Genomic DNA, 11,979 nt, shown 5'->3' with positions numbered 1-11,979 from the left:
GGGAGTTGAATCTCGGAGATAACAACAACTCCTGAAATCAAATAAGGGCACGAACCCAAAAAAAATGGCACCACACAACTTGCTGGAAGCCTTTTCATCCAAGTTATCATCACCGCATTTTACCGACCCTATAACGATGAGAAGAAGGGATGGAGTAATTTCTCAAAGATTTTTCGGAACACTCTTGTTGATCTCGTGTGTTGTCTTGATGATGATGTCATTGGTAGCTCATCAAGTGGAAGCTCTGGGTCCAGCTCCTCCTTTGGAGCAAAAATTGATAGATGTCTTGGGAAAGAATTGTACGGAAGAAACATTGGAAAGAGATTGTGGTGGTTTAATGAAACTTGTGTGTGCCATGGGAAAGTGTTCATTGTGTAATGAAACAACTCAATGTAGCGCACAAGTAGATACTGTTTATAGCTGTAAATTTACTGGTTTTTATATGAATCAGACCAATGGCTCTACGGGTGGTATCTGTCAACACAAAGATTTATTGGATTACTTTTCATTGTTTGACCTATTTTCAGTATTGTCAAACTTTGTCGGCTCCGTGTTGAGTAGTGCTGGTGGTACAGGTGGAGGAGGAGTTTTCGTTCCATTACTTCACGTTGTTGGACGTTTCAATGCACAGCAAGCTGTTCCATTGTCAAAGGTGATGATTTTCGGTGCTGCAATTACAAATGTTGCTACATTGCTAGTGAGAAGACATCCTGTAGGTAATTTGTGTGAAATATCTCCGAAGTCAACTTTAATTTATATTTATTTAATTAATATTTATTACATGTCAACAGTATGCAAACAAGCCGCTGATCGATTTTGATGTTGCGCTCATGTAGGTTCTCTCTGATTTAAATCTGAAAAATTTAAAAATTGCAAAAAATCTTCTTTAAAATAGGATGGAACCTTCTACATTACTAGGAACAATTATTGGAGTGTTTTTGAACATTACTTGTCCTGAGTGGGTGATTGTCATGTCTGTAATTATTGTTCTGACCATTACCACAGTTTTGTCGTTCTACAAGTTTTTCCAAAAAGCCAGAGTTGATTTTGCATTTTTGTTCAAACGAAAGAAAAAGGAAGAATATCAACCTTTGACTGCAGAGCAACCAACACAAGATGCATACGGGTCAGTCAACAAGGACGTCAATGAGGAATCAACAATTGAACCCTCGAGCGTGACAGATGCTACTCCCTCAAAAGATTTGACCACACCTAGCTCTGAAACCAACGATGCTGAAGAAAAGTTAATTCCAAGTTGGGGTTGGCAAGTGATCAAGCGAACACCATTAGTCAAAATTTTAGTGTTGGTGTTGTGCTGGGTGATTATTTTCACACTCAGTTTGTTGAGAGGAGGTGAAGGAGCACCAAGTATTATCGGAATTGAAATGTGTAGCGTCACCTATTGGGTGCTTGTAGGATTGAGCTTTCCAATTGTCGGAGTTATCATGATAATCATTGCAGTTTACTTGCTTATTGACTACCGAAAAAAGGTCAAAAATGGATTCAAGTTTGTACAAGGAGATGTCAAATGGAACTGGATTAACGTTACTCTCTATCCAGGAGCATGCTTACTTGCTGGTATTCTCGCAAGTATGTAGGAATTGGAGGAGGTATGATCAAATCTCCACTACTGCTCTTGTTAGGTAGTGACCCAGCTGTTGGAGCTGCCACTGCTGCCTTTAGTAAGTTGAATGGTTCATTTATTCATTATAATGCAAACTTGGTGTGTAATTAGTGATTTTCTTTACATCTTCAATTTCTTCTGCTCAGTTCATTATTGTAGGAAGAATTCCTCTTGATTACGGTCTTTTGTATGGCCTTACTGGTTTCCTTTCAGGATTTGTTGGCTTCTTCTTTGTGACATTTGTTGTTGAACGATGGGGAAAGAGATCATTGATTATTCTGTGTGTTGCAATTGTGCTACTTTCTGCCACGCTATTGATGGGTGGAGTGGGAATATATGATGTCGTTGTTGACATGAAAACAGGAGTGTATATGGGTTTCCATAATTTATGCGCTTAGTGAAGCGAATTGTGGTAAAGTCCAATCATTATATTTGTGAATCTCTTGTTTTTACTTGTCGTTGTGAAGGTTTATAATCTTTTTTACACCTTAATTTTTTCCTTGATGAATAGAAACTGTTCTTGAACAGTTTCTAAAAGATCTTGAAAGTTCTACAACCTGCTAATAGGAAGCTTTATATTTAAAATTTTCAAAATCATGAAAGGCCAATATTCTCTCATAGGTTCAAAAATCGTGTTGCTACCAGTGCTAGCATAATAAGCTTCCTCAAACTTCTTCCAACTACCAATGATTGCGTTTTCGTCTCTGTTCTTAATGGATAGCAGAAAAAGAGCGTAAAATCCAAGTGCATAGCTTTTGTTAGAAAGCAAATATTTGGAGAGAACTAATTGAGCTAAATCATATCTTCTCATCATGACAACAATCGAGAACAACTTTTGAAAGGTCAATAACGGTAGTTTCACTTCCTTGTCCAGATCATTGGTTTTAAATATTAACTCACAATACTTTGCCACCTCTGCATATCGTTCTTTGTGAAAAGAAATTAAACACAATGCAAGAAAGCAAACAATATTTTCCTGAGCAATTACTCCTTTTGCATGAGATTGTCGTTCTTTTTTTTCTCTCTCCTTTTCCTGCAGCATTAAATTTAACTGTTTTTGATAATCTAATTCTGTTCCTTGTGGTGATGTCTCAAAAACCAGTCGATACGTAACATAGCGAGCAGCGTTCTGATATTGGCCTAGTCTACATAAATTAATGGCTATTTTTCTATGAAGAGTTTGAAGAATAGCATAGACAGATGTTGGAGCATTTCCAGAAGCTTCATTTGATTTTTCTGAATCATCACGCGTTCTTTTAGTGTTTAGAAAAGGAAATTAAGTAAAAGAGCAGCCTCAACTACAACTTACTCAAATCGTAAAGTAAGTAATAATTTCTCTGCTTCTGTAAAGAGGTCTATGGACTTGCTAAATTGTTTCTCTAAGTAGTAAATGCATCCCAAACGTATGGCAATGGATGCTCTATTATATTTAGTGGTGAACGGCGATAGCTCAATAAAAGTCTTGTTTCTTCTCAAATATTGTCGTTCCAACGCAAAGTATGCTCTATGATAATACACTTTACAATATTCAATATTGGTATTGCTATTCATGAATAGTTCTGCTATTTTCAAATATACAAACCCAATGGTCACAAAAGGGTGATTAAAATTGGGATGCTCAAGAAAGTAAGTACAGCATGTTAAATAACACTCAGCTGCCCAAATACCATAATCCATGGATTCCATAATCTCTCCAAGCCATAAATAGATTGCTGAGTATAGATGCATATTGTACAACGTTTGAAATGGTTTCTCACTAATAATTTTTCTAAAATAATATGCACTGACATCCAATTTAAAGTTAATTCTCAGAACATGACCTAAAAGCAATTTGAAATAGTTGAGAATTAGATCTAAATCTCCTAAGCAAATGCCATACAGCCGTAATATACATACCATTTTCTAGTCTTTCTTCAGTTGTGACATGAATCAAACAAATTTCTGCCTTATCATACTCCTTTGATCTTAAATATAAAAACGCAAAACACAATTCAATGATAACATGTTTTTGGTCTAGCTTTTCCTTCAATGAGAACAGCACTGATTTCATGATATTTTCCTCTACTCTTGGATCTATGATTATTTCAGTTTCTTCAGAATTTTCTACATTAGATTTTTCTCTTAAGTCGCCATCTTTGAGCTCAAATATATTTTGCAATATTATTGGAAAGTAAGCCAATAAATGCTTGACCTCTGATTCGATGCTCATAATTTTGAGTAACTGCAAACTTTTTTCTACAAGCCACTCTCTCATCACTGGGTCCTTCTCGATCAAATTCATTAATTGATTTAACATAATTTCCAAATCTCTTCGGGATGAAGACAAGGGAAGCAAATATTTCGGAAGAACCTCATCCTCGCATTCAAACTTGAGCTCCTCCAATTCGGCAAGTTGTAATGAATTTGTTTCTGGAAAACAAAAGCCTTGTTCTTTCAAAAACTTGGCTTCTTCCCACCATTTCAACTTGTCCCGATGATTATCCTGTCCATTACGACTTTCGGACGTTTCATATTGTTCATGATGAAGCAAAATTCTACTCAATTCTTCCAACTCATAATCCACTTTGCCATCCAATAAAATATGATGAGGTAATTCATTCATGATGCAAGAGCTTTCATATTTTTTGAATTGTTTTTTACTTTTTTAAAAAATGTTAATAAAGAGTTCTTTGAAAATTCTCCATAATCGAAAACAGACATGATTCAATCAAAATCTCCACTTCGCACCATGCTGGAGCGAATATTGAAAAAAAGACAGTCTCTATTGAACCTCGTTTTCATAGACCTTTAAAAGGAATCAGGTCATCATCTTGTTGAAAAAATGGCCCAACAACCCGAAGAGGTGAGCTTGCTTGATTTACCAACATCATCGACGACGAATAATATTTCCAGTGGCAGTCATCCATCATCTAGGAAATTGCATGAAAAAATTGGAGGAGAAGATTCAAATAATACCATGCAATATGACCCGAGAGCGGGGAGGAATCAAACAAAGCCTTCGGAGGCATCCATTAAAATTTCAGGATATGAAACGATGAGTGAATTATATCAAAGGCTTCGGAAGAGCGATGCTTTATATTATAGTCTTGCTGGAATTTTCAGTGGGTTATGCACGTCAACAGCAACACAACCACTGGATACTGTCAAGACCCGAATTCAAGTATTTGACAGAATGAATTTAAAGTTTCCAAATCATGCAAGCACCTCGCTACAGTCGACACGAGGCTTTGTGAACGCTTTTCGTAATTCTAAAACATTTGGAATGCTTGTGAATATTTACAAGACTGAGGGGTGGAAGGCATTGTACAGAGGATTACCTCCATCACTTCTCTCATCATGCATTTCTCACAGTCTGTTCTTCCCTATTTATGAATTATGTAGAAATAATTTTTCAAAACAATTTGGAGTTAAACCATGGCACATGTCTGTGATTGTACCTTCAGTTTTGACAGCATGGGCATTCTCTGCCGTTCTAGTGTCTCCCATATCGCTTGTTAAAGTTAGACTTCAAACAGCTTCAACTATTGGTAAGTTCATTGTGGCGAATGTGAAAATAGTTGACACTTTGCATGACACTGCGTAGCAATGTATAATTCCGAAACTGTACCAACCACCGTTTCACAAGTTGTTCGCAGCATTTACAAGTCTGAGGGCTTGCTTGGATTTTATGCTGGTTTTCGAGGTGTTGCCATTGGTGCTTCCGTATTTTGCCTCTATTTTTCACTCTATGAACCATTGAAACTGTATTGTATTGGTACATTGGGTTTACCATACCTAGTGGTGGTACCAATTTTATCGCCTCTCACAATGATTGCTGTCTCAACGGTAACTTATCCCAACGACCTTATTATTAGGTATGTAAAATTTTGAATGTGGAGATACATTGTCGATACTTATGAAAATTGTCAAGTAATCTTCAATTTCAAGGAAAAAAGCAAGGAGCACAACATTTCAATGGATGGTTGGATGCATTTAAATCAATTTACAAAAGTGGAGGCGTAAGAGGCCTGTACGCTGGCTTAAATACCTACTTGATACGATTTTGTCTAGGAACAATTGTTACACAAACGGCATATGAGTCAATTTTAAGAGTCATGAACAAACGATAATAATAACAGGTCGAATTTTTGGGTATAATGCTAATACGAGTTCAGTAATACTTTGGATTTTTTTGAAAAACAAATAAAATCTTTAAACAAACAAAAAATGTTTCGCTTGAGTGGAGCGATTCTTTCTCTCGTGTTGGTTTCTTTATTTTGTTTCAGTGCACTGAGTCATGGTGCCGAATTTCAAAACCATGTGGAAGAGCTGAGGCAATTATTACGAGATGCCAAACTTTCCATCGATGTGAGCAGTGTCGTGAATTTAGTTTCTATTTATTGTTCATCATCATCATCTTCATCGCTCAATACCAATCATGCAATCATGTGGGGAAGCACACAATTTTCATACACATTCGGACGAGCAGATAATATGGCCATTGCAACGGGAATTATTTACGATGGTTATTCACCCACATTCAACAATCAAACTTCAGCAGTGGATGGATGGATGCGATTATGGGTCAATACCTTCACCTCTGCCAATCGTGGAGCTCACAGTGATGCATGTTATCGTTCCGAAGCCAATCAACGTTTTGCATCGGGTATGGCTGAGGGTCTTCTCACCCAACCACAAATTTACAACTTCTTTCAAAATCAATACTCGAATTGGGTGTTTGCCAAGAAGACGTACAGCATGGATATGATGAGAAGTCGATTTGGAAGTGGTCATGAATGGGTCAAGTCCTATGACCGATTGGTTTCATCCTCCTCACGAATGCAACAACAAGAAATTCCTCGTGAAATGATGAAAAGAGGTTTAGCTCAATCTGCGAGCCACTCTACCTCCTACTATTATCCAGCTGCTTTAATTGCCTACATGCAAGATAATATGAATTGGTTAGAGACTCAAGTGCAACAAAATCCACAAAATGCATATTGGATTGAAATTGAACGAATTCTGAATCAATTCCATGGACTTGTAGAGGGATATACCATTCGTGCCAACACGGAAAAGAATGAAATTTATGGAAAGTTGAATTGGCTTGATTTATATTTCTTGAACTCTGCTGGTGATATGGAAACTTTGGAAGGAGCGATTAAGGATTCGAATGAAAATGCAAGATCTGCATCTTTCAAAAACAATGGAGGAATTGTGTTGCCAGATGAAGAAACTTTGACCGATTGTAGCGCTCTCATCAAGATCACTCCAGACTGTCGCAATCTCTTCGCTGGGCATACTACATGGAGAGGATTTAATATTATTAACAAAATGTACAAGGTCTATAGTTTGATGGAAGATGGAATTGCCTCTCAAACTGTTGCTTTTGCATCTTCACCATCGTTCCTCTCCAGTAAGGACGACTTTTATGTGACACAACATGGATTGGTGACTATGGAAACAACTAATGACGTTTTTAACACCAATCTTTTCCAATTTATTACTCCACACAGTGTTATGTGTTGGATGCGTTCTATTGTTGCTAATAGACTTGCAAAAACTGCCCATGAATGGGTCACACTGTTTGGATTATATAACAGTGGAACCTATAACAACCAATGGATGGCTCTCGATTACAACAAGTTCACTCCTGGCCAGTGTCAATTGCCCTCTGATTCATTATGGATTTTGGAACAAATTCCTGGAACTGTCATGACGAAAGATGTTACTCCAATTTTGAATAACCAAACATTCTGGAGCTCTTATAACATTCCTTATTTTGAATTTATTTACAATATTTCAGGCTATCCACAAGCAAAGGAAAAGTTTGGAAACGATTACGACTATAATTTATGTTCCAGAGCTCAAATCTTTAGAAGAGAGCAAGCCAAGATTGGAAGCAATAAGGGAAAACCAGTGGACTTTAAAGATTTTGGACGAGTGCTTCAATTCAACGAATGGAAAACAGATCAATTCAGTAACATGGATCCAAGTAAATCCATTTCCTCAAGATATGATTTGAGAGTGAGCCCTCAGCGTGCATTTGCATTTGGTGGTATTGATACCAAGGTTGCTGATTATACTAAAGTGAAAAAGAGTACAAGTATGTGGGGAATTTGTGGTCCAACTCATCAAGACCCCGTTCAAACACCTCCATTCTCATGGAGCGACAAATGGAATGTCACACATTTAGGTCAACCTCAAACCTATGATTTCGATTGGGTTGATTTAGAGGATGTTGAATCATTCTATGAGTCATTGAAGAACAAACTTTTTGGTATCAAAAAGAATTAAAGCTATGTTGTTCGATTTCATAATAATAATTTGGTGTTTTTGGTAATGTTGGCTTGGTTGGATAGAAGATTGAAAAAATGACTCGACAAAGGACGCACTTTCTTTTTGCTTGTTGTTTGGCTTTCATGATGAGCCTTTTGGTTGAAATGGTTCGATCATCGTCATCATCGGGAGTTGTATTAGAATTAACTTCTCAAAATTTTGCAAATACGGTGGAATCACCATCAAATAATCATCGAGTGTATTTTGTAAAATTCTTTGCTCCATGGTGTGGACATTGTAAAAGATTGGCACCTGTTTGGTCCGAATTGGCCAAAGAACTCGAAGATTCATCAATTCCTCATTACAATAATGTTCAATTAGCTAAAATTAACTGTGATGAACATTCGGATGTTTGTAGAAGATTCTCTATCAGAGGTTATCCAACACTCAAAGTATACGCTAATGGAAAGCCTATCACTGAATACTATGGTCAAAGATCCATACCAAAAATCAAAGGATTTTTGGATGATGTATTCTCAAAATCTAAAAGCACTGGAAACGTTGAAGATATCATTGAAGTAGACTTGGAAGCAAAAATTAAGAATGAACAACGAAATTGGGTGGTTATGTTTTATAATCCTGATAGCTCATCCTTTAATTCGTACAATTCAAAATTCACTGATATTGCAACACAAAACAAGGACACATTTAACTTCTTTGCTCGAGTGAATTGCAACCAAGAGACAGAATTATGTACGAAACGATTTGGCCTTGATACCAAAACCAATCCAGTCATTGTGTATTTCACTGGCAAAGATCGTAGCATGTCTGTTTTCACTGAAGACATTTCCAAGCTTCAACAATTTATTGAATCAGGTCACAACTCCAAACAGAAAGTACCAGTCCCAGGTCCAGTTGACAACACTCCAACGATTATTCATTTCTTGACAGATCATCCTTACATTAGTATTGGTATTGTCACCTTGTTCTGTGTTGCAATTTTAGGTATTTTCTTGGCTGTTGTTTGCATGTCTGACGATGTGCCCGAGAGAAGAAGATCATCTTCCGATGCTGTCACTACTCAAAACGTGCCACCATCGACCTCCTCATCAGACTCCTCCACTCATGACGATAGCAAAGATGAACCAGAATCACCACCCAGCACCACCAACGAAACCAATGCTGGTAGTTTGAAAGAGAGAAAACCACGTACTTCCGATCATTATTAAACTTTTTCAAAATAAGTTTCACAATGGGATGTCATCTTGTGATGGCTTTTTGTTCCTGTAGTTTGGATTTCAACTGATACTCGAAACCAACCTTAAAACTCTTCCCTCAAGAACAGTAATGAGCTTTTCGGAGTCTTTGTGTTTTAACATGAACACAAAAAAAAGCTGACGGCCAAAATCCAAAAATGACCACACGCCCATTTTCAATCGCATCACCCAATAAATTTTTTGAAAAAACAAATGAACCAGCTCGTGCTCGGTCATCATCGTGAGCGACCAGAAGCCTCTCCTTCTACGTTCTCATCATCCCCTCCTACGACGAGTATAGACCTCCATGAAGACTCCTTTGCAACGCTAGATCAGGATGAGATGAACGATAATAACCATTATGGAAATGGTACCGAGTATATACATCAAAACAACAATAATAATATTATTCACAACAGCCATGATAACAATGGATATAACGAAACAGAAATGATGGATCAATTTTCATCAACCACAACAGCCAATTTAAATCTCCAACACCGAAAAGGCTACTCTACCCAAGAGGATGACGAAGCAACTAAAGAATTACATATTCTTCAAATGAATGAAGGCTCAACAATATCACTGAATGATGACAAGACACCAACTCCTCTCACTTCAACAGCCTCGCTGAGCCATATTCCAAGTACTGCACACTTACTTCCAAACAAACAAAACAATGTCGGTGGTAAACTTTATAATAGTGCCAGAACTCTTTTGCAAAAAAAGTATTCAGCAGCGTTAGAGAAGCAACAATTGTCAACAAAGAAACATACCCATTACATCTATACGTATTTGACATTACTCGGATTTTTGGGAGGATTGATCACTTTCTCGCATGACATTATTGTGCGATATCTAGTTTTAGGAAAGAACTCTTTGATTAATTTATGGGACCCAGAGAAGGACTATAGTTTGAGATTGTTTATTTGGGTTGTTTATAATCTAATTTTCGTTTCTTTTGCTATTGTGTTAACTGCTTTAATTGCACCAGCTGCTGAAGGCAGTGGTTTGGCTGGTATTAAAGCAATTTTAAATGGTGTGAGAGGTTTGAAAGATGTTTTAAGTTTAAAGACAATGATTGTGAAATTGTTGTGCTTACCTGCCGTGCTAACTGCTGGTTTATATATTGGTAAGATGGGTCCTAGTATGCATATTGGTAAGTGTGTGGGTTATTGTTTGACAGGATTGGTTCATCAAATATACTACTTGGAATTGTTTTTCAATTTTTTTCGCTGCTATTAATGACCTACTTCACCCAGTCACATGTCTTGCCAATAATTTACTCAAACTAAAGATATTTGAATCTATCCGAAAGACTAAAACTTTAAAACAAGAAATGATTGTCTGTGGATTGGTCGTTGGTTGTGCAGCCAATGACGGTGCTATTATTGGAGGAGTACTCTTTGGAGCAGAATTAGTAGGAACCTATTATTCTCTAAGAAATTATTTCAAGAGCTTCTATGCTGCTTTTATTGCATGTATGACCTCTCGCTTACTTCACAGTTTGGTAAATCAAAATATCAAACCATTTTTCACATGGAATATCAAACTTGTACCTCCAGCCTATACTCTTCCTGAATTAGCATTCATGATTGTTTTGGCAGTTGTGATGGCTTTTGTTGGAGCAGCTGTTGTCTATGGCAATGAAATGCTTCTTGTATTGAGAGACAAATACGGAAAGAAACATTTAGGATTCTTTGATTTTAGCAAATACTCTAAAAGCAAACTCCTTATTTTATTGGAAAACAGAATTATTTACACATGGTTAATTTGTTTAATTACCAGCATCTTCATGTTTCCACAGTTTATTGGCAAATTTATGAGTATGGGAGGCGTTCCCGTTTTTGAAGAATTATTGATGACAAAACCATTGACAACAGTGAATGGAGCAAAAGGTGAATGGACTCAAGGAAATCTATCAGAAACATTTATTACTATTTCTATTTTCTTAACTATTCGTTACATCATTACCATGTTAACCATTGTAGTTCCTGTTGCTGGAGGAAGTTATTTGCAATTGTTAGTCATTGGAGCATCTTTGGGAAGATTAGTAGGAGAAGGTTTGGCAAATATTTTCCCAGATGGATTTGCACCAAACCATCCAATCATTCCAGCAAGTTACGGCCTTGTTGCAGCAGCTTCTTTGACAAGTTCGCAAACACAAGCATTCAGTTCAGTATTTATTTTGTTGGAATTAACAGGAAATGGAGTACATTTACCTTCATTGGTAGCATCATATATTGGAGTAGCTATTTCTCGATGGCTCTCATACAGTGCCTACGATGTTGTGATCAAGTATAAAAAGTGGCCTGCTGTTTTGGAATCATTCACCGACTCGGATGATATCAAGGTGAAATATATCATGCAATATGTGGATAGTATTTCAATTATTGAGGAAGTGAGCTCTATTCAAAAGATTGATCAAATTCTCAAAACACCAAATCTACCAAAAACCATTCCTGTCGTGAATAATTTGGATGATTTACTGCTGGTGGGTTGTGTGAACACGAAAAAGTTACAAGATTATTATGAATCAAGATTGAAACCACTCGTTGAAAAAGATCCGCACTGTGATGAATTGGTTCAAATTGAAAAAGATACATGTCCTGTAACCATCTCGATTGATACTCCAATTGTGTTGGCTCACTTGATTTTCTCCAAGTTAGGATTTGATGACGTGTTTGTGGTGTGGAGAGGAAGATTGACTGGACAAGTTCAAAAATCATCCATTATTGCAGAACTTACAGAAAAACAAACTGGTTCGATCGATGCTTAAATCCTTTTTATTCAATCCAATTCAATATTTATTAAATATTGATTATTACTAAATTTCCAACG

The 11,979-nt window shown here is 36.8% G+C and overlaps 6 protein-coding genes across 6 annotated transcripts; 5 read left to right on the top strand and 1 right to left on the bottom strand.

The window, feature by feature from the left end:
* Positions 1-64: 64 nt before the first annotated feature.
* Positions 65-2,022, top strand: C9374_003448 (uncharacterized protein; the record flags this gene model as incomplete). The annotated part of the gene is made up of 5 exons (XM_044692977.1): positions 65-712; positions 792-832; positions 896-1,590; positions 1,644-1,682; positions 1,736-2,022. 5 exons carry the CDS (start codon positions 65-67, stop codon positions 2,020-2,022), a joined length of 1,710 nt encoding a protein of 569 aa, XP_044549626.1.
* A 152-nt stretch (positions 2,023-2,174) lies between these two features.
* On the bottom strand, positions 2,175-4,226 carry C9374_003447 (uncharacterized protein; the record flags this gene model as incomplete). The annotated part of the gene is made up of 3 exons (XM_044692976.1): positions 2,175-2,877; positions 2,934-3,477; positions 3,521-4,226. 3 exons carry the CDS (start codon positions 4,224-4,226, stop codon positions 2,175-2,177), a joined length of 1,953 nt encoding a protein of 650 aa, XP_044549625.1.
* A 219-nt stretch (positions 4,227-4,445) lies between these two features.
* Positions 4,446-5,733, top strand: C9374_003446 (uncharacterized protein; the record flags this gene model as incomplete). The annotated part of the gene is made up of 3 exons (XM_044692975.1): positions 4,446-5,151; positions 5,208-5,478; positions 5,535-5,733. The coding sequence occupies 3 exons, from the start codon at positions 4,446-4,448 to the stop codon at positions 5,731-5,733; spliced, it is 1,176 nt and encodes a 391-aa protein (XP_044549624.1).
* Positions 5,734-5,830: 97 nt separating this feature from the next.
* On the top strand, positions 5,831-7,900 carry C9374_003445 (uncharacterized protein; the record flags this gene model as incomplete). The annotated part of the gene is made up of 1 exon (XM_044692974.1): positions 5,831-7,900. The coding sequence occupies one exon, from the start codon at positions 5,831-5,833 to the stop codon at positions 7,898-7,900; it is 2,070 nt and encodes a 689-aa protein (XP_044549623.1).
* A 146-nt stretch (positions 7,901-8,046) lies between these two features.
* C9374_003444 (uncharacterized protein) lies at positions 8,047-9,111 on the top strand (the record flags this gene model as incomplete). The annotated part of the gene is made up of 1 exon (XM_044692973.1): positions 8,047-9,111. One exon carries the CDS (start codon positions 8,047-8,049, stop codon positions 9,109-9,111), a length of 1,065 nt encoding a protein of 354 aa, XP_044549622.1.
* Positions 9,112-9,351: 240 nt separating this feature from the next.
* C9374_003443 (uncharacterized protein) lies at positions 9,352-11,917 on the top strand (the record flags this gene model as incomplete). Its single annotated transcript, XM_044692972.1, has 2 exons — positions 9,352-10,297; positions 10,401-11,917. 2 exons carry the CDS (start codon positions 9,352-9,354, stop codon positions 11,915-11,917), a joined length of 2,463 nt encoding a protein of 820 aa, XP_044549621.1.
* Positions 11,918-11,979: the final 62 nt, after the last annotated feature.

Source organism: Naegleria lovaniensis (assembly GCF_003324165.1).
Source record: "Naegleria lovaniensis strain ATCC 30569 chromosome Unknown tig019, whole genome shotgun sequence".
NCBI classification, from domain to species: Eukaryota; Heterolobosea; class Eutetramitea; order Acrasida; family Naegleriidae; genus Naegleria; species Naegleria lovaniensis.
Note: the sequence above shows the minus strand (reverse complement) of the source record. Positions and strands in the feature narration are given on the sequence as shown.